General features: G+C 44.7%; 1 protein-coding gene across 6 annotated transcripts; it reads right to left on the reverse strand.

The window, feature by feature from the left end:
• Window positions 1-2988: 2988 nt before the first annotated feature.
• On the reverse strand, window positions 2989-27329 carry rfx3 (regulatory factor X, 3 (influences HLA class II expression)). 6 transcript variants are annotated; one of them, XR_829108.4, is made up of 18 exons: window positions 27100-27329; window positions 19847-19953; window positions 19685-19764; window positions 18029-18302; window positions 17364-17438; window positions 16463-16644; window positions 16181-16300; window positions 14037-14161; window positions 13666-13781; window positions 13395-13510; window positions 13006-13160; window positions 12819-12916; window positions 12569-12718; window positions 12159-12367; window positions 10595-10748; window positions 10440-10482; window positions 4528-4873; window positions 2989-4442 (listed from the first exon to the last, which is right to left on the reverse strand). XR_829108.4 is itself a non-coding variant. In XM_010895676.4 (17 exons), exons 2-17 carry the CDS (start codon window positions 19946-19948, stop codon window positions 4581-4583), a joined length of 2280 nt encoding a protein of 759 aa, XP_010893978.1. In that variant the 5' UTR covers window positions 19949-19953; window positions 27100-27329; the 3' UTR covers window positions 2989-4580. The 6 variants fall into 6 exon arrangements, 5 of the variants coding, with proteins under 5 accessions (XP_010893978.1, XP_010893977.1, XP_010893976.1 ...); XM_010895676.4 differs by having other exon boundaries at window positions 2989-4873; window positions 19859-19953; XM_010895675.4 differs by having other exon boundaries at window positions 2989-4873; window positions 18035-18302.
• Between the last annotated feature and the right edge of the window lie 179 nt (window positions 27330-27508).

The raw sequence follows: 27508 nt of genomic DNA on the forward strand, positions 1-27508 counted from the left end.
AGAAAACAAAACTACATGTGTCCTTAATAGTTCCTATATTTTCATCATTACGACACACTAAATGTTAATATATGCCTTTATAAATATAAAAGTTCCCCAGTTTTCCTCATCTTTTATGTAAAATACACAATACAAATCACCCTACACTTATTGGTTTGCTCTTGCCAATTTAAGAAGATATAATATACTAAGAGGTAACTTCAAACACATAAAGAAAGTCACATGATATATGTATATAAATACAATACATTATCCAAAAAGAGAAATCACAAAGTACTTTTGCCAACAGATCAGATGAAATAAAACCCCAAACTCTAAACAGAACAAAACATTTTTCAGAGATGGTAAATAAATATCATTTCTTCCCATTTTGCCTATATTTACATCTTGGTTACGTCTGGGGTGTTTTCAACTAAAAGGTTCCCAGAAATCCACTGCCAAATGCTTGTGCTTGCATTAGAGCGTGCTACAACGGGCCACAACTCACTAGACTGTCAAATGGCACTTCAAATAGATCAGGAAAATATTTCAATCAAACTGAATAAAGCAAACATACAGCAATAATTTAATATCATACAACAAATGGAAATGATCATGAAAGTACAGTGTTGCTATTGGCAAATATCCCAGTCCAGTTGTATTCCAATCTTTGTTAGTTTAGTAATAACATCTGTAGTAGTTCTCTCCCAATGCTCTGTCCAACAGCAACTCTATGGAGGAAGCCCCACCCAGTATAAACCGTCAAGTGGGGCCACTGGCCAATAACAGGTGGCCAGTAGTCATCGTTTAGATGAAAGGTCAGGACCAAGGGTAGAACTGTACAGTCTCACGGGCCTACATCCTCATCTTCACGTGAACAGACATTTTCACCTCCCTCTACCATAGGAATGAGAGCCTATATCTGGAACCGCTGAGTCAGACCAGAGGTGTAGGCCCATCTGTCTCTGTGAAATCAAAAGGCACTGGAGTCTCTTGTGGATCAGTGAAGCTGCCATTCTCACCCCTCCCAACTGACAGTTTGAGAGTAGTTGATATGTTCTGTAGTCGTTGCTGGATCTAACCTTTTAGGTTAGACATGGACTCAATTATCAAAGAACTAAAAACAGGAAAGGCCCTATTGTCTTCCAACAGATGGCGTCATTCTAACGAGATTCTAAACTTAAATACTTTTCTTTGTGAATTATTATTTATGATTAGAACCTAATTTTTTGTTGACAGCATTGACTCAAGTCCAGTTTTATAACAGGCAGGTTTGATGAGGTTGAAGAGTGAATATAGCATTTACTGCCTGGCACATATTCCAACGGAAACAAAAAAAAGTAGACAAACCAATAGATTCTAGCAGCACAAATAAAATGCATGCAAGACCAAAAAAAAAGCACTTTCAAGATTCTAAAGCACATCTGTAAGCTGTTTGCACTCCAGGCACAAATGAATACACAATTCATCTTAACATCTTCAGTATTTTCACAACAAAAAGGTCAAGGTTTAAAGTTCAAGAGCCATCTCTAACAGCATGTTAGGTGATAGTACAGTCAGGTTGTGTAAGATTGTTATGTGTGTAAATGTAAACAAATGCCCAAAGCCTTCAATTACCTGTAAGCAAGGTGAATAACCTTTTCTATGTAAAAAGTGAATGCACTTTAGCTTCAATGAAAACTAGTAAAAGGCAATAGCAGTAGAATGATCCTCTTTCCAAGTAAACCCCACAAGCATGATCTAAGCACCATGTACATCGAAGGATAAATGTAGTTTATCAAATCCACAATCCTGTGAAAACAAATTAATGTCCTTTTGCGGGTACATTTTGTTTCTCAGTTGAAAAATTCCTCAGAATTAATTTCATTTTCAAGACTAGTTTAAGCATGGATACGTGTGCATAACGGAAGAATAACTTCTAATATAGTGAAACAGAATCACAATAAATAACAATAAATTAAATCTAGGCAAAGCATTGGTGCAGACAGTTCTCAAGATGAATAAAAAAACTAAGTCATTTCAGTAGTATCAACAAGATTCTTCCATTTCAATGCATTTTGCCTGTATGTTCTCCGTGTCCTAAAAGCTATCCATAGTTCAAGTTCAAAATGAGTATCCAGTGTTGTCAGAAGCTGATGCCCGCGCCCCTTGCCCTATTCACAGTCAACCAATCACAGAAGAGCTACCAAAGAAGCAACCACAGATGACAGATCAACCACAAGAAATCAAATCAAAATGAATACATATTGAATTATTCTTATATATATATATTTTTAAAAATGAGAAAATATCTACTTTTGGTCCGCTTTACAAATATGCACTTGAGAACGGATAGAATAAGGGATTATGATTTTTGTGGTCTTAAAACTGAACGGGTTGAAGAGAGAATTCATATTTTGCCGTGTGTTGTGAGGGACAAGTAGTAAGGTGTGTGGGTTAGCGTGTTGTGTTGGAGCAGTAGTAAGGTGTGTGGGTTAGCGTGTTGTGTTGGAGTAGTAGTAAGGTGTGTGGGTTAGCGTGTTGTGTTGGAGTAGAATAAGGTGTGTGGGTTAGCGTGTTGTGTTGGAGTAGAATAAGGTGTGTGGGTTAGCGTGTTGTGTTGGAGTAGAATAAGGTGTGTGGGTTAGCGTGTTGTGTTGGAGTAGAATAAGGTGTGTGGTTTAGCGTGTTGTGTTGGAGTAGTAGTAAGGTGTGTGGTTTAGCGTGTTGTGTTGGAGTAGTAGTAGTAAGGTGTGTGGGTGAGTGTGTTGGAGTAGTAGTAAGGTGTGTGGGTGAGTGTGTTGGAGTAGTAGTAAGGTGTGTGGGTGAGTGTGTTGGAGTAGTAGTAAGGTATGTAGGTTAGTGACTGTCAAAGGCCTGGCACTGCTGGTGAGGTAGGGTGACTAGTAGGTGTGCGCCAACATGCTCAGACTAATTTATCCTCACAACACTGGTACACACACAATCAACCATCATCATCTCAATCAAGTCAAGCCCCCCCCCCCCACCCCCCTCCCCCAAACACACACACACACACACACAGTCCCCCCCCGACCACACACACACCACCCAACAGCAGAAAATTAGGAGCAGGCCTTGAGAGATGACCGAGTGAGAGCAGGAACGAGGCACCACGCCCACATCAAACACAGAAACGTCAAAGAACCAGCACAGTTCAGAGAGGTCCACAAGCACCTCACCACCTGCAGTAACACAGATGAACCAGCCCAAATCCAGCCACGAGTCACCAGAGAAAGCCCGAGCTGTGGGTGGGACAGTAAACGCAGAAAAGGGAGCGTGCGCCATCCCTCCCCTCGACCACGCAATCGCTGAGGAGCCAGGACGACACGGACAGCTGATGTAAGGGTTATTAAGGCACTACGATGAAGCCGAGGTACATAGAATCCCTGACATTCGGTCTGCTCTGCAACACCACCTGCGGCGCTGTCGGGACCGGGAACGGGCCTGGCCCCCGCCTCGCCAGGGCCACTGGGCCGACCAAAATAGCTCTCACTCCGCCAATTTCCTCTGGTGGGATGTTTTTGGTCCATTATTCAACTTAAGAAATTATGAATGAAACTACGACTGCACATTGGGAACACGTCCGCAGATTGTGGGTCCAACTAATGCCATTTTATCACACTGGAGAATCTAAATGCAACCAAACCAAGGCAACAAGATAAGAGCACCCAATACTATGAATGAAGTGCGTAAAAGCTAGTGTTTTAGAAGAGTAAAGTACAGCCTGTCTGTCTAACCTCGCCTCTCTCAATCTCCTTATAATATATATCTATATATATATATCATATACAGTAGCAGCACAGATTACAGAATGTCTTTCTTCATGGGCACCACCTCCTGGCTGACAACCATTAGTGGTCATCAGGGATCATGGCCGCCATTATACACTGTTAAATAAACCATAGGATGCCCAACATTGAACCACATTACAAGAAATCATACTCCACCAAATGTCATTTATGAACGAAGCTTTGAAATGTACAAAAGTAGTCATGAATCTCATTATCGTTCAAACTAATTCCTTAGCTGGAATGTGTCAATGCTTTTCTCTGAACGTTTACAACATAAAGCCTATGAGAACGCATACCGTCTCTGGATTGTGAGGAACATCTGCTAATGTTAAGAGAATAGCACCTGTGTTTGGTTAATATATATAATATGCACTATCTACTAAACAACCCGATTTGAGCGAGAAGTGTTTTCTGTCAAACAGTGACACTGCTCTTCTGGGGCTGGTGGCTTGGATTTGAGCTCTGAGACATCAGTAAGTATGTGATCCTCCCCTCTACACAGCAGGGGTCACTCAGCGTCTAATGTCAGACATGGCAGCATCTACTTTACTTTCCCTGGCAGCTTCCCAGTCTAGTTGGGTTTCGTTCCACCAGTTTGTGGGACGCCAGCATCTATGAACAGGAGTTCCCGCATCCTCTATTGGCCCGGTCCGAAGGAGAGGGAGGGAGTGTCTAGAAGAATGCAAAGAAAACAGCGTGTGACAGAAGTGGGTGCGGGGGGGGTGGCATCACAGACGTGTGTGACAGCGAGACTGACAGACACTGGTGACAGGCAGACGGAAGGGCTCCCGGGTGGGCGTCGCCCTCTCTTCAGACAGAGGCGTAGCTGTTGCCGGTGGCACTGCAGTGGCGGATGGTGGGGGTGGCCGAGGATGGAGTTAGGATGTGCTCGGCGTGGTCCTGAGGGGGCTGTGGCAGAGAGTGCAGGATGCCCGGCTGGACTACCCCCACCACAGGGTTACTGCCGTCCTCCAGAGCCCCCACCTGGATGACCTGGATGACCTGGTGCTCGTGCTCCAGCTCGGCCTTCTCCCTCTTGGCCAGCGGCTCCCCGGTCTCCTCCATGTCCTCCTCCAGGTCACTGTCCATCTCGCTCACCTCGTCTGGTGGGAGACACACAGGGGACAGGGTCAGTCGGAATCCTCCCCCACATGGACTAGCCTAAGCCACGCCCCTTTCGAGCTACGTCAAATTCCCCCCTTGTGTGCCTGGGTCATTGGCTGATAGCATGAGGGGTATGATTGAATAGATTTACAGAGCCACAGCCAAGGGGTGTGATTAGGTAATGGAATGCATTTGAGGGTTTTTCCTCTTGCAAATCTGGCTTATTTTCAGAAAAGGTACACAGTTGACATGTTCACAATTGTTCATGACTGACTTCAGTTATAATGCTGGTAATCTAGCAACACCACTTCAAAGAGGTGCATTTCAGTGTAATGTTGAATATTATACAGACATTTTATGAGTTGAAAGCAGGGATACATTGTCGTTCTGGTCAGTATAGCCTAATATACATGTGCACTATATATAATATAAGCAACATAAAAACAAAAGTTACAACTGAAATTCAACATCCAAAACCGTGTTTAGTGGTTTAGCAACCAGTAGTATGGCATCATCAAATCATACTTTATTTACAGTGGAGTTAAAATGTGCAACATACTTTATGCTGTAATCTAAAACCCACCATACTGAAAGAAAAACACAAACAGAGACTTTATTCACATTTTCCAAAAATGTGACTGTAGGAGATAAAGGCCAGTGTACAAACACATGGGACCAAACTGAAATCAACCTCTACAGCTCTCAAACCCAACTCTAGACCTGGAAGCCAGTTCCACTCCATGTTTTCATTTGCAACCCTTTAATCAGGGTCCTATTTAGGCCTGGGACACCAGGTGGGTGCAACTACTGATGAGGAAGAACAGAAAACCAGTGGGCTCAGGCCCTCGTAAGGTGAGAGTCAAATATCCCTACTCTAGAGTCAACACCCTATTTGTGGATAAGTAAGAAGGTTGAATTGGTATAAATAATATGGGGAAATATCCACCAGAAGGCAAGTGGAGCCACTACTCTATCGCTTGCACCTATTAAAATTCACTCTAAGTGCAAAGGGTCTATTGGTACATTTGGGATTAAGTAGTGTTTGCCATTAGAATTCAGTGCTGTATAGCCAGGGGGCCCATCCTTAACAAAAAAGGACGTTTTTCTAACTGATGACAGCAACATGACACTCCACAGAAGTTGGATTTTCTTCACCACATGCAAGTAGACTCCTCCCACTGAAGCGGACTTCCCTGTCAGTTCTATGAAGATCATTAAGTGGTGGGTGTAATCAGGGTCAATTCTTCTGGCATCTACCTCGCATAAACCTGATTGTCTTCCTCCACACTAGTACAACAACTGTAATGAGATGGTTAGAACACTGACATACAGTATGAAGCCTGTTATCCATTACCCAGGGATAGTATGGGGGAGAGATTTTCTGTTTTGTCTTATCTAGGAATCAGTCTTGACCAATTGATGGATTTGCCAAAGATTTGTGGATGAGTAATGATAATGAATACTGTGGCTGAGGAACGTGGAGATTGTCACCTCCCAGATGCAATTCTCCTCTCAGAATAAAGGCTCATTCATCTCGTTTGTCTTTAAGTCAGGAATCTATTATATTAGATGACTGCTTCTTCATATATGCGTGTATGAAAATGTTCACTTTTTGGTAAGTAGCCTTTTCTCATTTCTGGGTGGATTTTCACAACACCTGAAAGAAAACTGCTAAGGCCAATTAGTCATTATTAAAGCTGCGAGGATTGGAAGCTCCAAAATGGCCTGCCGACAAGCTGAATTGTTCCTCTGCTCTATAGTTTAAATGTTTCAGTATGAGACTGCCAATTAACATAAGGCAATGACATTAGTAGTAATCATGATGACATACATTCACCTAAAGGATTATTAGGAACACCATACTAATACTGTGTTTGACCCCCTTTCGCCTTCAGAACTGCCTTAATTCCAAGTGGCATTGATTCAACAAGGTGCTGAAAGCATTCTTTAGAAATGTTGGCCCATATTGATAGGATAGCATCTTGCAGTTGTTGGAGATTTGTGGGATGCACATCCAGGGCACGAAGCTCCCGTTCCACCACATCCCAAAGATGCTCTATTGGGTTGAGATCTGGTGATTGTAGGGGCCATTTCAGTACAGTGAACTCATTGTCATGTTCAAGAAACCAATTTGAAATGATTTGAGCTTTGTGACAGGGTGCATTATCCTGCTGGAAGTAGCCATCAGAGGATGGGTACATGGTGGTCATAAAGGGATGGACATGGTCAGAAACAATGCTCAGGTAGGCCGTGGCATTTAAACGATGCCCAATTGGCACTAAGGGGCCTAAAGTGTGCCAAGAAAACATCCCCCACACCATTACACCACCACCACCAGCCTGCACAGTGGTAACAAGGCATCATGGATCCATGTTCTCATTCTGTTTAAGCCAAATTCTGACTCTACCTTCTGAATGTCTCAACAGAAATTGAGACTCATCAGACCAGGCAACATTCTTCCAGTCTTCAACTGTCCAATTTTGGTGAGCTCGTGCAAATTGTAGCCTCTTTTTCCTATTTGTAGTGGAGATGAGTGGTACCCGGTGGAGTCTTCTGCTGTTGTAGCCCATCCGCCTCAAGGTTGTGCATGTTGTGGTTTCACAAATGCTTTGCTGCATACCTTGGTTGTAACGAGTGGTTATTTTAGTCGAAGTTGCTCTTCTATCAGCTTGAATCAGTCGGCAGCAAGGCATTTGACCATTTCCGCCCTTTTCACACCATTCTTTGTAAACCCTAGAAATGGTTGTGCGTGAAAATCCCAGTAACTGAGCAGATTGTGAAATACTCAGACCAGCCCGTCTGGCACCAACAACCATGCCAGGCTCAAAATTGCCTAAATCACCTTTCTTTCCCATTCTGACATTCAGTTTGGAGTTCAGGAGATTGTCTTGACCAGGACCACACCCCTAAATGCATTGAAGCAACTGCCATGTGATCGGTTGATTAGATAATTGCATTAATGAGAAATTTAACAGGTGTTCCTAATAATCCTTTAGGTGAGTGTACATACAGACGGGTGACAATTTACAGGAAAAACTAAGTGTCTAACATTGGTCCAAAATCCATCAAAGATAGCAGGAACATTAGGAATGGTCAAATAAAAGAGAAAAAACTGGTGAGCTCAGAAACACAAAAAGGGCTGGAAGTCCACAGAAGACAAGAGTGGTGGATGATCGTAGGATCCTTTCCATGGTATAGAAAAATCCCTTCACAACATCCATTCAAGTGAAGAAAACTCTGAAGGAGGTAGGCATATCATTATCCAAGTCTACCAGACTTCACATGAGCAAATACAGAGGGTTCAGCACAAGGTGCAAACTCTTCATAAGCGTCAAGAATAGAAAAGCCAGATTAGTCATTGCCAAAAAAGCATCTAAAAAAGCCAGTTCAGTTCTGCAAACAGCATTCTTTGGATTGACAAAACTAAGATCAACCTGTTCTAGAATGATGGGAAGAAAAAAGTATGGAGAAGGCTTGGAACGGCTCATGATCCGAAGCATAACACCATCTGTAAAACACGGCGGAGGCAGTGTGATGGCATAGACATGCATGGTTTCTAATGGCACTGGGTCACTAGTGTGACAAAAGACAGAAGCAGCTGGGTGAATTCTGAAGTGTATAGGGATATATTATCTGCTCAGATTCAGCAAATTCAGTGAAGTTGATTGGACAGCCCTTCACTTAACAGATGGACAATGACCCAAAATATTACTGCAAAAGAAACCCAGGAGTTTAAGGTGGAATATTCTGCAATGGCTGAGTCAATCACCTGATCTCAACCCGATCAATGAATTTCACTTGCTGAAAACCCACAAACAAACAACTGGAGACAGCTGCAGTAAAAGCCTGGCAAAGCATCACAAAAGAGGAAACCAAGTGTTTGGTGATTTCCATGCACTCCAGACTTCAAGCCATCGTTGCCTGCTAAGGATTCTTTGCCTGCAAAGTATTAAAAATGCACATTGTATTTATGATTGTGTTAATTTGTCCAATTACATTTGATCCCCTGAAATAAGGGGACTGTGTATGAAAATGGTTGCAATTCCTAAACGTTTCATATGATATTTTTGTTCAACCCCTTGAATTAGAGCTGAAAGTCTGCACTTCAATTGCATCTCAGTTGTTTCATTCCAAATCCATTGTGGTGGCGTACAAAGCCAAAATTATGAAAATTCTGTTACCTAATGGTATACTACTGTAGTGGTACTGTAATATACTGTACACAGCAATGTGTCAGCATAAGCAGTGGGGTGACTTCTATTAAAAAAAACAAAGAAAAACAATAAGAGCAAAGCTTCACATAAGAAACCTGTATGCATTTGATATATCAACTATTATGCTGCAGGTCTTAAATGTAATCAACAGGAGTAACAATCCAATGTGCAGTACTTATTGTGACTGAGTCATCTAATCAGAAAATTAGAATTAATGTTATTTCTCAACAATGTCTTCCTTGGCTCCTGGTGTAATTTACCAGAGAAGAAAAACAAAAGGACAAAAGAGTAGGGTTTAGCATCCATGTAATTTGAGTCCCATTTATTTATTTCCTTGGCATATTTTCACAAAGTCTGGCATAATCAGCCAGACTGAGGAAATCGGTCCTGTTTGGAATGGTGTTGTTTCTGCCGGGCTGTGACTGGTGTTGCCACACACGGTATCCAGGGGTTAGGTTAAGTGAATAAATGATGACCAACATATTCCCTATTGTCCACTAACTGTTGACCAGCAGGTCTCTGGAACACTAATAATAAAAAATACTATCTGACATCAAACAAACAAGATAATAAGTTCAGCTAACCAATCCCCAAACTAAAATAGTCAGGTGACTGCAAAATGTTGTCTTACCTCACAATGCTTTATCAGATAGATCTATTTCAGTCTACAGCATCCGTGCAGTTTTGAAGGCTGATATGCTTAAATCAGATTTTACTAGCAGCTTAGGTAAAGGAAGACTTCCAGATTATTTATCATGGGTGTACTTTTTCTTATTATAAAATGCCAGATTAAAAACTAAAAACTTGCAAAACAAAGTACATAATCTGGTGATGAAGACTGCTGTCCTGTTTAATGGCAACTAGCTCTTGGCTCTCCAAATCTATCCAATCACCCCTCTCATGCTTTTCCAATGTTGTGGACATATAAGCCATAACAGAAAAGGGCTGTGGCTTTCTAACTCTGTGTGGGAATGACTTCTCATTAGTGCTGCTGGAACATTGTGTTGGCATAAAAAGATGCTCACACCCACACACACAAAATGGGTATTTAAATAGTTGGAACCTTGGACATGTACTGCCGAACATTTCAGTAATGCATTCAGCCATACAAAAATATGTGACATGATTGCATAACCTCTGGTCGGCAACAGATCAAACAGCTAGTGAAGTAGTAATAATTGACGACGTGTTGAGATGGAGGAAGGAATGTCAAACGGCGTGTAACAAAATAACTTGGACACAAAGTGACGCTTTCCAGGCACAGTCTAAAAAGATCAAAATACGTAAATGTACAGTAGAAGAACAACCGCACAGAGATATGGCGTGTAAACGCAGCTTGCAGTTGGCTTACCTTTATCCAGGTTAGCAGGGGACATGGCATTGAGGTCATCAAACTGCAATACATAAGCAGCACAAAGAAACCATACTGAGACACAGCCCAGAGGTAATGGCAACATTACGATTGTGCGAGTGTCTGTGGGTGTTTTTATTTTGTCAGGGCCTTACGTCTCCCATGATACCGATGGGTGTCTCGCCGGTTGCCTGGGCGACGCGGTGTTCCACCAGGTAGAACATGTATTCGTCGTAGAGCAGACGAATCAGGTGGAACGAGCCAAAACTGGCCGCACTGCGCAAAGTCAGGTCACGAATCACCATTGAGCTGACAATGACAGACAGACAGACAACATGAGATACAGTAACTAGAAAACATTAATAAGTGACCAAACCTTTCAAGCTCCGATCACACAACACTTTACTTGAATTGGTAGTTCCATCACCTCATTCAATTTCTATAAGTGCTTTAGTATTCAGACCCCTAGACTTTCCTTCACATTTTGTTGTGTAATACTTAAAATCTTAAGCCATGATTTATAATTGGCTAAATACATTTTTTTGCCATACAAAAGAAACCCCATAATGAGTAAGCGAAAACACATTTTTAGAAATGCATACCTATTTAATGAAAATGAACTGAAAATTCTCAAGTACATGATTTGGGAAGTTGTTCCCATTCTTCCTTGCAGACTGTATGGGGATTGTCTGTGAACTGCAGTCTTCAGGTCTACCAACAGATGTTCAATGGGGTTCCAGTGTGGACTTAGGCTCGGCCACTCAAGGACCTTCACAGACTTGTCTCCAGTGTTGTCTTGGCTGTGTGCATCGGGCCCTTCTCGTGCTGAAAGAATGAATCGTTACCGTTGTCTGAGGTCCTGTGCACTGTGGATTAGATTTTCTTTAAGGTCGCTCTCCATTTGCTCTATTCACCCTCAGTCCTGACTAGTATCACTGTCCATGCTGCTGAGAATCATCCCCATAGCGTGATGCACCCACCACCATGCTACAGCGTGGGAATGGTATTAGCCAGGCGATAAGTGATGTTTCCTCAAGACGTAGCTCTTTTTTTCTCATGCTCTGAGACCTTCAGGCAGTGACACTGATCTAGCCACATGAAGTCCTGATTGATGGAGGGCTGCAGAGATAGTTGTCCTTCTGGCTTCTTTGTCACGGTCCTTCTTGCCGGTTACTTAGTAAGACCAGAGAGTCAGCTCTCAGAAGAGTCTTGGTGATGCCAAACTACTTCCATTTCCCCTTCAAGGTCTACGGAGTCCCTTGGACTTCATGGCTCTTTTTTTTTTACTCTGACATGCAATGTGAAGTGTGAGACCTTATGTAGAGAGGTGTGCCTTTCTAAACCATGTCTAATCAATTGAATTTGCTGCAGGTGGACTCAAAGTTCTAGAGAGACCTCATGGATAATCAAAGGACACGGGATGCATCTGAGCTTAATTTGGAGTGTCATGGCAAAAATTATGAATACTTATGTACATGACATTTCAGTTCTTACATTTTCAAGAAACTGAATATCACTAACAACAGCTTTAGCTTTGTCATTATGGGGTATTGTGTATAGTACTGAATTATTTAATATGTTTCAAATAAAACGGGAACTGTCGCAGAGAAGTCTACAACTGGAACTGATAAATCTCTGATTACTGGACCGGCCTAAGCCACAGACCGCATCCTATTTCTATGATCTCATTCTATTTCTATGGGCAGCGTAGCGGCTGACCTGTAGAAGGACCACTTGAGCAGGAACTGTCGCGCCGCCCTGGGGAAGCTGGGCCGGTCCTCGAAGGGCTGTAGCACCTGTGTGACCACGTTGTCCAGCCAGGTGGCCCACTGCTCCAGAGAGCTCTGCTGCTGCAGGGTGGCCTTGAAGTCCTGCTCCAACCGCTGCACCACACCCTCCTCGCACTGGCACACCCACGATGCCTGCTCCTGAAGGCCGAGGCGGGATGGGTCGGTGTGGCGAAAATGACCGGGCAACAACACACAAACACAACCCTCGGTTAAATAAACGGGAAGGGGTTTAAGATGTACTGAGTGGACGGGTGTAAACAGTTCCTGATTTAACCATCCAGGCCTGACCACAGCCAGTCGGCCGCATGGAGGTTCTCGCACACGGCCAGGCATACCAACCTGCACGTTGGCAAAGTCGACGCGGTTGAGGTCGCTGAGCATCTGATTGATTTGGGAAGTGTTCTGCAGAACGGCGCGGGCCGCCTGGGCCAGGTGGTTTAGACTAGTGTAGCGACGCAGCGTCTGAGCAAAGGCACTAACAGCGGCGACCTGCAGCCAATCAAACGCACCAGGGATCAAATGGCCGCCAATAGAATCAGAGGAGATTAATTATTAAGAGAGGAAATCAAAGATAGGCGCGTGGTGGTACCTTGGTCTGGATCATTCTCTGTGGAATGGCATTCATGGCATTGTTGAGCCAGCCTTCCAGGCTTTTGGCAAAGTTGCGGATGGCTTGAGTCAAGGCACCTGAACAGGCACAGGGTGGCAGTCTATAAAACCACAATATACATTCTGATACCCAACTAATGAACAGTAAGAAAGTGTCATCCGCTCACTGGGGATGGGTCTGAGGACGTCAGGGATGAGAATCTCCACGAGGGCCTGGTACATCAGGTGGTCACAGGCACTCATCCACCGGAGCACAGCCTCGTTCCTACAGAGCATCAGCAGCCTGGGGCGGGGCAGACGGCCCTCTATCTCACTGATGCCACTGTGGAGACATGGTTCAGAGTTCAACTCCTCCACTGGGTCTCTTTAGGGGAGTGCACTGCATCTCACCAATCGAAAGACAATAATCCATTTAAAAGAATCATTACTGACCTTCTTTAAAATGTATTAAAGGATTTGAACTATTAAAAAGAATGAAAACCCATTCTAACTTTTCACAAAAGCTGTTCTGAGAGAGAGCGAGGCAGACAGAAAGAGAACGATATGGAGTGCAGACCTGTTTTCTGTGATGGTGGCGCCCTCCACTGAGTCAGATGGGGAATAACGCCAGAATGTCTGCCACAGCTTCTCTATTAGACTGAACTGAAGGTTCACCACCACATCCAGAATGGCCTGCAACAGAAACAATGTCAACACCAATTATGCAAAATTAACAATAGAGATGAGGACTATCATGCATCCAGGAGAAAGCTTCCATTTATTTGCATGCCGACTATAATCAAATGTTGATGAGAAACATGGTTGGAGGTGGACGGACAGCCTCTGACCTCACAGTGCTCCCTATACAGGGACTGAAGAGCCCTGATGTCCTCCAGGCCGATGCTGTCTACGTTAGTCTCCCCCAGGTCCAGCTCTACAAAGTCCGGCAGCGCCCGTGACGCATCTGTCAGGGAGAGACAAGGGGAGTTCAAACAAGGACAACGACTGCTCCCTTTATGAGTCCAGTAAGAAACAGACCAAAGCAGCGATTCAGAGCTGAACACAAGCCACATACTGCTGACACCGCATGGGGGGGGGCATTTTAAGTCACATTAAACCAGTGGTTTCGCCAACAAAGTTACCCACTGGGAGCATCAAACAACCTATTGATCCAGTGAGTCTACACATACAGAGACGGACAGGTGCAGATATCACTCACCCAGGAACTGCTGGTGGTGCTGGCTCTGCGCGATGACTGTCTGCTCGGCTGCACTGGGTGTGTGCTGTCCACCGCCGGAGAAGTTCTCCCCAGACACCCCGTCAACCTTCTGCACAGACTTAAACCTACAGTAACGACGGTTCGGTCAGGCCTGTAGATCCACCAGTTGGACTGACCAATACAAATACAAAGGCTGCCGCCAAACAAAAGGACTAAAAAAAAAAGAATTGTAGAAGGATTGTTTGCTCAGCTTGGAAGAAATTAATCATTTACTGTGTGAAGTATGAGCTTTGTGACAGCAGATACGTGAGCCTGACACAGGCTGTATACAGTATTATAGGCAGTGTCCTGGGATTTCTGGTGATCTATGTAGAAAACTGAGCGGTTCTGGGCCTCCCAGATGAGGAGTTCTGGGCATCATAAAGCTTGTATTGGGGAGAGTCTGTAGCTCACCATTCAGACTAAATATTATTTTTAAAGAACATGGGTGATTTGGGATCTGTTGTCAGATCGTTTGATTCTGTGATATTTGAGTTGTTAGAAATAATGAATTTTTTTCCCCCCACTTTTTCAAATAATTATATCTTATGGTTTTTGTCTTTTATTATAAATGCACCATTCATTGTTAATCTATTCTAAATCAAGATGCTTGTGAGTCAGCCCTGACACGATTCATCATATATAAAACAGAACATATAGAACATTCCAGACCACCGGGAAAGCACGTATTCCGCCTAAGATCCGACGGGAGATGCTCATAGATGTCTGTAAGAACCCCAGGGTAATTTAAAGGTTTCTAAAGGTCTCTCTTGCCACAATTAATGTCAAAGTGCACAAGTCAGAAAACACATGGGTTGGGATTGTTTCCTACCTATTGGGAACAGAGGAAATGCCATTGCATTAAATGAGTATCCACTACTATGTTTCAGACACAGGCTGTACCTTGAAATCGGCAATAAGTGTTACAAGTTGCAAAAGCCCTCAACTCATGTTCAGTCATTATGTAGCTATGATTTTTCATAAATATATATATATATATATATATATAAATATATTATATATATATACACACAACACACACATATACATACACAACACACATACATACATACATACATAACACATACATACATACATACATACACATACACACACATATACATACACATACACACATACATACATACATACATACACACATACATACATACATACATACACACACACACAGATACATACATACATACACACACACACACAGATACATACATACATACACACACACACACACACACACACACACACACACACACATATATATATATATACATACACACACATACACATATATATATACAGTATCTCACAGAAGTGAGTACACCCCTCACATTTTTACAAAGATTTGATTATATCTTTTCATGTCACAAGACTGAAGAAATTACACTTTGCTACAATGTAGTGAGTGTACAGCTTGTATAACAGTGTAAATGCGTGCTAAATTTGGTGTCATCGCTCTCACACTCCCTCATACTGGTCACTCGAAGTTCAACAGGGCACCTCATGGCAAAGATCTCAGAGTTTTCACTTAGGGGTGTATTCACTTTTGTTGCCAGCGGTTTAGACATTAATGGCTGTGTGTTGAGTTATTTTGAGGGGACAGCAAATTAACACTGTTATACAACCTGTACACTCACTACTTTACATTGAAGCAAAGTGTCAATTCTTCACATGAAAATATATAATAAATACTTACAAAAACGTGACGGGTATACTCACTTGTGAAATACTGTACTCATTTTTGAAATACTGTATATATATACACACACACCGATCAGCCATAACAATATGACCACTGACAGGTAAAGTGAATAACACTGAATCTCATTATCATGGCACCTGTCAGTGTGTGAGATATATTAGGTAGCAAGTGAACATTCGGTCCTCAAAGTTAATGTGTTAGAAGCAGGAAAAATGGCCAGACTTGAGGGTCTGAGCAACAAGGGCCAAATTGTGATGGCTAACCGACTGGGTCAGAGCATCTCCAAAACCGCAGCCCTTTTGGGGTGTTCCCAGGGACCTACACAATATTATGCAGGTGGTCATAATGTTATGGCTGATCGGTGTATCTACACATATACACAAACCTCTGTTTCTGTTGGACAGGCTGCTGTCTCAGGGCCATATATTGCATGTCCTCTTGCAGTCTGTTCAGAGGCGAGTCCGGCTTCAGTCTGATCCCATAGTAGTGGTACTTGGAGTTCCCTCTGCAAAACACACACCCCATCATTAAAAAAAAAGAACAGCACATCAACCAAAACATGCTGCAATATCCAACCAAACGAATGGCGTCCATATAGGCTAAGATGAGGGCACTGACAGGACCAGAGAGATGGGGGGGAGGGAGCTAGTGAGTCCTAGCGGCTCACCGCGTGCCGAGGCGTCGCGTGCGGAGCCCCATGAAGATGGAGCGGATGAGTTTGCCGAAGGAGGCTGCGTTGACCGGGTCCAGTTTCTGCTCCTGGCAGTGGCGCAGGTAGTGGTTGTAGAGGGTGGAGCGCGGCAGGCTCACCCCCTCCGCAGTCTCGTAGTTATCCAGCAGCCACTGTAGCTGAGGGGGAGAAAGGATGTCCTGTTAGTAACACTGGTCACTACAGCCAGAAACAGATGGGAAAGAAGACTCCACTCTGCCTATTAGCACTGCAGTGGGTAGCATTCTCTTCTGGTCAGGGCAGGGCTCTAGCATGAGGAGTTGAAGCCAGAAAGCATGCTCACATGAGTGTGGGAAAGCCCGAATACACAGACCAAAGTGAACCCAGCCTATTATAAACTGGTTACCCATGCAATATGAACAACAAGATGCTCTTTAACCACCTGGTTTGTAATATTCATTAACATATTTGGTTCTATTATTTAAGCTAACAACTGAAAGTCACATGGAAGACATTGATTCAGCTTTGGCAGACTTTAAACAAGCACCATTCATTAAGCAACTTGTTCTCAACGGGTACGACTGAATGAACATATCCAGAATGTTCTACAGAAGTTCATAGATTCATGTGATCCTCAAAAATAAGTCAGATCCCCAGCCTTAACCTGAATATTGACGGTCAACCTCGCTCTAATACACATACAGTTCCACTCCTCAGGTAAACACTAACGCTTTAAACGCAAAAATAAGCAGCAAAAGAAATGGCTTAGAAAACAACTCCACCACAAATTAGCGAGAGAAAGAGAAAGCCAGAGAAACAGAGAGCAAGAGCAAAAGGAGGTAAGGTAGCACAGCTTGACAGGGCAGGCAGGAGCGAGGCGTTTAGAGTGGCGACTTACATGGCTGTTGAGCAGCGAACTTCTCTGACTGGATAAACCTTCAGTCTTTTGGAGCGTCTCAATCGCCATTTCAATCTGATAGACCAAGGAGCAAAAAAATAGAAGGAGAAACAAAAAAACAACAAAGGAAAAAAGTTGCAGTAGAATAATGACACAGTACTGACACGCAGAGAAAAATGCGAAAAATACAGAACCGATCCCCAAGCAAGCGTAACCCAAACTAGCTCCGAAAGCTCAGCGTAGCAAAGTCAGTTTTAACTTAATTAACACCAGCAGAGGGCAGCACATATCCACTTAGGAAAAAACAATATCACTGTTGAGCAAACCCCACTTGTATTCCTTCTTAAAATGTATTGTCTTAAAAGCTTCTGATACCTAATAGAGCAGTCCTAACACATTTAATTCATTCCTAGGCTTTTTTTTTTTTTTTTTTTACACACACATTGGTTTAAATAATAAGTTACAGGACATTGTATTTTGCATTTGCCTGAGGTACTAGCTGAACAGACAGGAAAAAAAAGAAGAGACCGGACAAAATAAGACATTCTCAGACACAAACAAAAAGCAGTGGTGCTACAGTTACTGAAGAACAAATCGGACATGCATTACAACCAGCTGAAGGGTGGCAGACACAGACAGAGAATAGTAGATAGAGGGTACCGTACACTCACAGTGGCCGGGGAGGCTCGGGTAGTCTGGGCCGCTGGGTGGGGGGCAGAGTTGTCCATGGAGTTGCCCCCGATTAGGTAGGCCCCAGAACTGCTGATGATCTGCCCCCCGGCCAGACCCATGGTCAGCCCCCCGTTCCCCCCTCCGTTGTTGGCCATGCCGTGGGATGACACCACCGTGGACACCTGGGACGAGCTGCCCTGCGTGTCGAAGTAGCTGCCTCCGCTGTTCTGGCTGTACAGCTGGGGCTCGGAGTACGAGTACGTCCGTCTGGGAAAAACAGTGGCGGAGCAAGTTAGAAAAGAAAATTCCCCCCGGAGCGATAAGTCGGGATAATTTCCTTTTACATGATGCCAAGTTTGAATAGCGCTAGAGTGCCTATTTGATGTGCATTAGCGGTGCCATTCGGAGGCTTCGTGGGCATGCAATATTCCCGTGTTATTGAAAGTGGAGTTTCCATAGTTACGCAAATCACCTGAGGAGACGGCGTGCCGACAAAGATTTGTTTGATTGTGGTCTTTTTCTGCAGTCACTCAGACCATTACCCTGGCCTCTGATATAATAACACCCCTCAGAGGCCACACGACTCACCTGTACACCAGCCAGATCTTTAGTCCAGAGACCCTCAAACCTTTTCTAACAGACCATTAGCAGATGCCGTGCCAGGATTCTGGACAGGTACTGGGGTCTGGAGGACAGTGTGTGTGGAACTGGGATGGTCCTTGTTGTCATAGTTTGCTCAAAGCGGGACAAACTACTACGCATTTTTATGTAGAACACATTTGCTGTGGTCTTTTGATGTGTAAGTAGCTCGTCTTTTTCTGGCACAACAACCAGACCTAAACAGAAAGTGGATGCGTGTGTTCTCAGCTCACTGGTCCAAGCCTTTTCCCTCCCCTAAGCATCTCCTTTAGTGTCCGACAGGCTCCTTGTCACTCCCCTAAGTCCCTCCTTCAGTGTCTGTCGGTCTCCTTGCCCCTCCCCGGTCAGTCTCCTTGTCCCTCCCCTAAGCCCCTCCTCAGTGTCTGTCAGTCTCCTTGTCCCTCCCCTAAGCCCCTCCTTCAGTGTCTGTCCGTCTCCTTGTCCCTCCCCTAAGCCCCTCCTTCAGTGACTGTCGGTCTCCTTGTCCCTCCCCTAAGCCCCTCCTTCAGTGTCTGTCGGTCTCCTTGTCCCTCCCCTAAGCCCCTCCTTCAGTGTCTGTCCGTCTCCTTGTCCCTCCCCTAAGCCCCTCCTTCAGTGTCTGTCCGTCTCCTTGTCCCTCCCCTAAGCCCCTCCTTCAGTGTCTGTCGGTCTCCTTGTTGGCCTTTCCATCTACTCATCGGCCTGTCCGTCCATCTACTCAGTGTTCTGTCTTTCTGCCTCCTCGCGGGTCGCCCTGCTGTCTATTCACTTGTCTGTGTGTGACAGTGTGTGCTATAATAGGCCAGTCAGTCTAGCCGGTCAGGGGTGCGGAGTCAGTGGTGGTACTTCCACATACTCCTGGTCATCTCCAGGTGACTGAACACAGTACTTCACTGGACCGCTCCCACTGGACCTGCCAAGTGTGTGTGTGTGGCAGACATGCTGCGGTCAAGTGACTGTTGACTACAGAGGAGACAGAGTACGGGTGGAGTCTCTGGGTCTGTGATGGTGCCAGGGCAGCAGACACTCACATGGTTCCATTGGTGTAGACGTCACTGTTCTCCTCCACATACTGGCCCTGTGTTGAATAGACATGCTGGACCGTCTGGGCCTGCAATGGCAAAAAGTTACACATGACACACAGTAAAGAAAAAGCATGCGACACACACACACACACAAACGCACACACACACCTGAGAGGTCACCTGCTGGACGGAGCCTGCAGGCTGCACGGTCACGGCGTTCTGGAGAGGGACAGTGGAGGTGGAGTCACCGCCTGCCTCAGGGGTCTGCATGGCGCCTGCAGTAGAAAGAGAACCTGTCAACCGGGTGTATAGAATGAGGGCAGAAACCCAACACGCCTGTCAACCGGGTGTATAGAATGAGGGCAGAAACCCAACACGCCTGTCAACCGGGTGTATAGAATGAGGGCAGAAACCCAGCACGCCTGTCAACCGGGTGTATAGAATGAGGGCAGAAACCCAACACGCCTGTCAACCGGGTGTATAGAATGAGGGCAGAAACCCAACACGCCTGTCAACCGGGTGTATAGAATGAGGGCAGAGACCCAACACTCCTGTCAACCGGGTGTATAGAATGAGGGCAGAGACCCAACACGCCTGTCAACCGGGTGTATAGAATGAGGGCAGAGACCCAACACGCCTGTCAACCGGGTGTATAGAATGAGGGCAGAAACCCAACACGCCTGTCAACCGGGTGTATAGAATGAGGGCAGAAACCCAACACGCCTGTCAACCGGGTGTATAGAATGAGGGCAGAAACCCAACACACTGCAACAAACCTCACAAGCAAGCAAATCCTAGAAATGTTGACATATTACACAGGCTTGTCTAATGAACAGTGATTATTCAGTTGCTGGGAAGACAGGAAGTACGCTTCTCTGAGCCGTCATTTCTCCACAACATTGATTAACCCACCACAGTCACGTCGCCATGCCAAACACAATCAGAATACTGTTTCCAGTCCACCGGTCTTGTAGACAGTCAGAGCTCTGGCCGAACCCTGGGAATCAGTCCGACTAACTAGACCAGTGTTCTTATGACTAGCGTGCTTCTGGAACAATTCGTTGCCAGCATTTGGCTGGGTACTGAATGTTCTCAGGTTTGTGTATTAGTCAATGGTCTGAGCAGACCGATCTTGGTCTCCGTGTTCACAACAATAAAACCCAGTTAATATTTAACAGGTCTAATGAGCCTTCCTTCCCCTCTCTGCTCTCACCAATATGTTCCCTTTACAACTTCCCACCACTGTTTATCATTCAGACATTCTTTGATTCATTCCAGGCCAAACACACTCAGGAAGATTTGGGGGAAATCTGGTCATACTGCATCTACAGCTTTTAAACCACCGCTACTCTCACTGCGGCACTGGAAGACATTCACCCAGGGCCCTGAATGCATCGTTACAAGCTAATGACCACCTAAGCGGGAACACACACACAGGCACAGACAGACACACACACGCGCACACACACACACACACACACGCGCAAACACACATGCACATGCACACGCACGTGGGCGCACGCACGCACACACACACACACACACATCTCCAGTGAGATGAGGACTTGGACAGAGGGAGATCGTCACAGGGAGGCAGCATGCAGGGCTAATCATAGAACAGCCAGCTCTCCTCCTCCTCCTTCCTCCCTCCCACTTTCCTCACCCCTCTCCTCAGCTCAACTTAGTTTCCATGACCAACCCTCTCTTGGTTAATTAACCTGTCTCCTGAGTCCTACCAGCTCTGGATCTCTCTCCGGGGTCTGCCTGCTGCCCCCCCTCCCCCCTCAGTGATGTAGCGGCAGATAACAGGTGTTGTTGTTCAGATAAGTCTCTCCCTTCATAATGTCTGAAGGCTCGGCACAGCATTATGGCTGAGTGCAGGGCAACGGGCGACAATCAGAGTGGTTTCCTTGTAACTCAGAAGGATGGGCTGCAGGGGAGTTTTCCCCCGTGTTGGGGAGAGCCGGGTGCCGATTCCGACAGGTGGTTCTCCAGGCTGTTCACAGAAAGAACCAGAGACTGGGCAGCACGACCAGTCGGAACAAGCTGCCGCCGTTGGTCACCACTCAGTTGGGGGGGGGGGGGGGGGTAAAGAATCCCCCTTGTTGCTCTTATTCCACAGACTCCCATTTGATGAAAGCCATTACAGGAAAACTTTCCAAATTCTGAAGAGCATCAAGTCATGCATGACTCAGTCACTTAACCGCCCGTCTCTGATCTGAGGATGCCCTTTGACCGTCTTTCAGGAGGTGAGCTGGTACCCCGTCAACCCGGTATGAAAAGCTCAGCGGGACTCAGGTGACTGATCACAGGTCGATGCTAGTGGGAGGACGCGGTGGACAGAGGCCAACATGACACTGGCTGTCAGCGCAGTGGAGACGGCCAAGCCATCCATCCAGAGGTTGCTGCATGTCTCCACAGGTCCCACTGTCCACCTGCTCTTTGCGCTCCCGCACGACCCCGGTGAGACGGTCACACACACACACACACACACACACACACACACACACACACACACACACACACACACACACACACACACACACACACACACACACACACACACACACACACACACACACACACACACCACACACACACACACACACACACACACACACACACACACACACACACACACACACACACACACACACACACACACACACACACACACACACACACCTTGCAGCTCACCCCCCCAGGAGACCCCCGATGATCAGGAGATGACAAGAGGAGTGACTTTCTGGATGTAAACAGAGCACCTGCCTCACTCCTGCCTCTCTGCACCCCCACCCCACCATTCAAACTGCCCTCTCTCCCCTGAGGCCCACTTAAGCGCTGTGCTCCACTGAACAACTGCAAGCTCTACAAAGCCATGCAGACACAAAGGCCGCAGAGAAGGGCACCACTCGCCTAGCCTCTCCTTCACCCTCCCCCGGTCCCGATGACTGACAGCTGGGGAATTGTGGGGCGGATTTACCTATCCGGATTTACCTATCTGGATTTCGTCTGTCAGATAGGGTTCAATAAAAACACGGACAAACCACTGATTTGAATGGGCACTCCTATTCCATATAATGCGTTTTCAATCCTGTTCGAAAAGCAGAATGCAGATCTACTACTTCTCCAAAGCTGCCTTCCAGGACCCATTCCATCCAGAGATCTGCGTGCGGTCTACATTATGCCATCACATTATCACAGCCAAAACAGTAGCCTCAGGCTGAGATATCCGTTTTGAACACGACTGAGATTGCTGTCCAAAAACCTAAACTCTATTGATGAATGGGGCTACTTACTTTAGAGTGGGTTAACACGGGAAGAAAGGCCCCGAACAGAGGCACGCCTGCTTTGTATTGATCCTGTTTTCCTTCCCAGCTCCGTCACGACAGACCAACGCATGTGGCCTTGTTAGGCTGGCCGCGGTGGAAGCAGCAGCCTGTAAACGTCTTTTAACTAAGGAGCAGTAGTACATAAGTGGTCCCGAGTAGTGGAAACACAATGAGAAGACAGGCAGAGGCGGCCTCATCTAAACCAGCAGGGGCCTTGAAGGTCCAGTCCCCGTGGCATCAACACTGCCCGATCCACAGGTAGTTTGTACACACAGGCGGATAACACGAAGCCCCAGTTGAAGCCACTAAGCCATGAAAATGGATGGATGAATAATTGAATTAATCAGCAGCTGTTTAAGTGATTGGAAATGAAACAGGACCCAGGGAACAGGTGGCAGGGTCCTATTTTTGCCTTACACCTGACTTTAGGTGAGTGGTAACCAGATCTGATAACTACCCGATTCTGACATCGTGTCCTCTGGCCACAGATTGTGTGTCTATATTACTGTGTGTGTGCGCGTGTGTGTGTGTATGCGTCATTACTGCGTTATACATTTGGATAAACGAAGGGAGGAATCGGCTGAATAAATAACAAGAAAGCGAGGCTGCGCATGTTGCTAAGAAATAGAGATATTTAGCAGCAGGGCCCATTTTGACTATTCAGAACAACAGGTGTCAAAGATGGATCTTCGATTTCGAGTCCTCAGAATCACAGTAACAACCAACTAAAAATAAGCAGGGGAAATAATTCATCCACTCCAATGTAATTAATTTACTTCAATTCCTTATTGGCCAATCCAGATGTTGCCTTTGCCAATCTGTTTAATTCCTTTGGGATAACGGTCACCAGATGTCTCTTCACACATCAGGGTCCATGACAAAATCACTGGAAGATTTCTTGACATAGCATAACAAGATATTATACAAAATGAAAAATAAATCATTCTGAAATACTACCCAATTAAGATTGCGGTAGTCATGGAAATGGTCACATCTAGCCTGATTGCCACCTTTTGCGGATCTATAACCTACCTACATGCACCATTCACTTCTTGGCTTGTTTGTCAGAGGACCGTAATTTGAGGGTGCCTCACAAACAATTAACCTAGGAGGTCAGGATTCCCACCAAGACCTGTTCCCCCTTCCCCATCGGCGCACACACCTGTTCCCCTTCTCTAGTGGGAATGGAGGGCTGTGGCTGCCAACAGAGAACACCCAGTGGACCTTATGGTAGAGAGCGATGATGCAACACAGAGTAACCTGGAGTTTTTACTTCCTCAAAGCAATGGAGGCGAGTGGACACAGTGGAAGAGCCTGGATGCTCTGGGAGGAAACCCATCATCCATACAGAGGGGATTCACTACACTGCCGCTGACAAGTTGCCATGAACAACAAAATAATGTATGGTGGCCTAATTTATCAAGTGAAAAGGAATTGTCTGTCAGTCTGTGAAGAGTAGCGCTTGTGAGGAAAACACTTAATAAGGGTGGGATGCCTACACACTGCTCTTTACGGAGCAATCACCAAACCAGCATTATGTTTGGAGAAGTCATCGCTGTTTCCACACTACAGATTCATAAATCCTGTGGCGTGACTTGGTGCAAACTTCAGAGGTTTCAAGGGGTCGAATCATTTTAAAGACATTTTGGTGGAGAGGCCTACTGGGATAGGGCCCAGGGAATGAATACAAAACCACCATACCGGCCATAGCCTCTAATATCATTACCGCTTTGACAACCTGACTGTCTGGGTGCCCTTTCATTGTGCCAGCGATTCCATTCAGCTCCCTGTTTGCACGGAGGACTAATGAAATGACAGCTGAAAACCAATCTCAGTTAGAATTGAATATCCTGAAGTGATTAACCTTGTATTCTGAACCATGAATGTCTGTGAGACCAAGACACCCTGTCATTGGCAGTAGGCTTTAGGTTAAACTTAGCAGATTACCCCAGCCTAGTATTGAACCGGTAATAATTTCATTTCATTAGTTAATAAAACACTGTCTAGGGGCATTCCATAGCAACTAAGTCATGACCCAATGACTGTACTTGCAATCAGCATGCATTCCCCATCCGAAGCTGCATCCATGAATCGGTACACGGGTCAGGTAAGAGAATCAGTTCGCATTCCTCAGCGGTGAACAAGAAACGACTGAATGCAGTTCAGATGTAACATTTAGATAGCCACCCTGAAAAAGGCATATGTATCTGAAGAGATGCTTCTGCTACGAACACTTTGTGACATCAGTCTCCGCTCTCTGCACTGTCCTGATGTCATCTCATATGAATGAACGGAAATATGTTCTGCTCAAACTAAACATTTTTAAAGGGCCGTTTAGTCGGAGAGAACAACATTTGGATTTGATTTGAAGGGTGTGATAGCATTTAAAAATTGGATTGAATTATTTACTGGGCCCTGGAGTCCAATGTCAAACATTGTCCAAATCTGAACTTTTTCTGAATCCAAAAACCGCAGAGAAAAGCATCACCAAGCAGACACAGGTGCACAAAGCTCAAATTTCTCTCTATACAGCTAATCAGACTACAGTTACACTCCAGTCTAGGGAATTGGCTACATTTCCCTTGCTTGGTTGGATCCGTTTCCATAATACAGCAGGCTAAAACTGTCCGGTTACACTTTTCACTAACTTCACATCAGCTACCTACTTCACAAGTAAATAAGCTAAACAAACATTTGTAATTATCAGGTTCAGTCAATTTCGCCAAGCAGTAGTGGCTGAACTAATATTAGCCTAATGTTACTTTGTCAATTAAAATAATTGATAAACAACTTCATTGTGTGTGTCTGTCTTCAAGATTAACTAATTTCTAATCCAGTAGAGTGAAGACTTAATTTCCCTCTTCTAGATTCCAACACCAGGGTTGGAGTCAATTGCATCTTAATTCCGATCAATAAAAAAGTGCACTAAACTCGAAATCCAAATAGAAAACCATTAAAGAACGTTGGAATTGTCATACTTCCTGAATTTACTTTTTTTTATTGACCTAACCCCATATGACTAAACAATGTAATGAATTTCATTTTCAGATACACGCAGCAACTGTAAGAATGCCTAAATGACAATTTTAAAAGTTCGCAAAAGCTTTCACTTTTTGAATGCGCTTCTGAAATGCTTAGTGTATACCATGGTGCACTGTGCCACCACAGTAGCCCGTCGCTGTGTTGTGATTTATGAAACTAGCTCCCTAACGAGAACTGGTTAGCGGGTAAACTGTTTGTGATGGCACATTCAACATAGGAAAATACACCCGAGATCAATATACATTTGAGGATAAGTCAAACTACATAATGTAACCTTTTAGTAAACTTGGCTAACGTCATTAACCCTGCTATTTGCAAGAACGGCTAACTACAGTACCGAAGCCTTTGTGGCACCTGCTCCGCTATGCTAAATTAAGGTTAGCTACAAAGGAAGCTAGCTTGCTAGCCAAGTATAGAGTATGCTAGCAAAGACAAAAGGGAGAAGCTACTGCTACAATTAGCAATTGCTGAATGAAGATTGGTACTGTAACGTTAGCCCGAATTTATTCAAAAAGCCAAAGCAAGTAAAGTAGCTATATTTGAAAGCTATAATATTATTGAAAATGGCAGGTATCTTGACATCCATCATACCAGGAAGCTAGCGATGGTCATTGAAAGGCACATAAATCAGACACCTGCTCTGTTAGCTAACGCTAGTTTTTAGCTAATAAGTTAGCGTTAGCTGTCATTGCACGACCGACGAGCAACAAACTCGGGTAGGATAGCTAGTTAGCTGGCTAACAGACGCACCACATTTTTGCATGTGAACCTTGTTCATTAGCTAGCTAGTCAGTTTACTTTCGCACAAGCACTTTTCATTTTAAACACGTATATCCAGCTGTTGTTAGGCAATCTCACCTAATGTTAGCTAGGTAAATTAGCTACAGTAACCATGTAACGTTACAGATGATAATAAAGCAAGGAGAAGACATGAACTTGCTAACGACAAAACTACCAACATAGACATGTAGCTAATATCTAAAGTATAATCTTTTGGCGAGAAATAGCGAAGACGGATGATGATAGAAATAATAAGTGTATTCAAACCTGGGCTGAGGACTGGTTGATGAGGATGGTGGAGGTGGTAATGATGGAACGAGAGGTTGTTGTTGTTGGTGGGTTACAGTCGTCAGGACTACGGTGACTATGGCGCTGCCTCACCGGGCAACAGTTGCTATAAAACTCACTGAGCGCAACCTAACCTGTGTCTTCTGTAGGAGGAGCAGCGAGTAGAACGGTGTGTTGTGTGGATTTAGGCTGTGTTGTTGCGGGTGAGAAAAAAAATAAATTATAAGATGGAAACACCTTGGTATTATAAGCGGTGTGAAGGATGTAGGATAACGAGTGGCGAATGAGAATGGTTAAGTTAACATTCTTTTTGGATCTTTCATGAGTTTCAATAAACATTGGTGTGGATTGATCACACCATTCTTGTAATTAGTTTAATAAATATTTT

The sequence above is a fragment of the Esox lucius genome, chromosome 14 (genome assembly GCF_011004845.1).
Source record: "Esox lucius isolate fEsoLuc1 chromosome 14, fEsoLuc1.pri, whole genome shotgun sequence".
Classification (NCBI taxonomy): domain Eukaryota; kingdom Metazoa; phylum Chordata; class Actinopteri; order Esociformes; family Esocidae; genus Esox; species Esox lucius.

Excerpts from the sequence above, each read along its gene's own strand:
- rfx3 (XM_010895674.4), bottom strand. The coding sequence starts at position 19,948 with ATGCAGACCCCTGAGGCAGGCGGTGACTCCACCTCCACTGTCCCTCTC. Across the intron at positions 18,303-19,684 it reads GTCTACACCAATGGAACCAT|ACGGACGTACTCGTACTCCG; the intron begins GTGAGTGTCTGC and ends TGTTTTTCCCAG. Across the intron at positions 12,917-13,005 it reads CGTCCTCAGACCCATCCCCA|GTGCCTTGACTCAAGCCATC; the intron begins GTGAGCGGATGA and ends GTGCCTGTTCAG.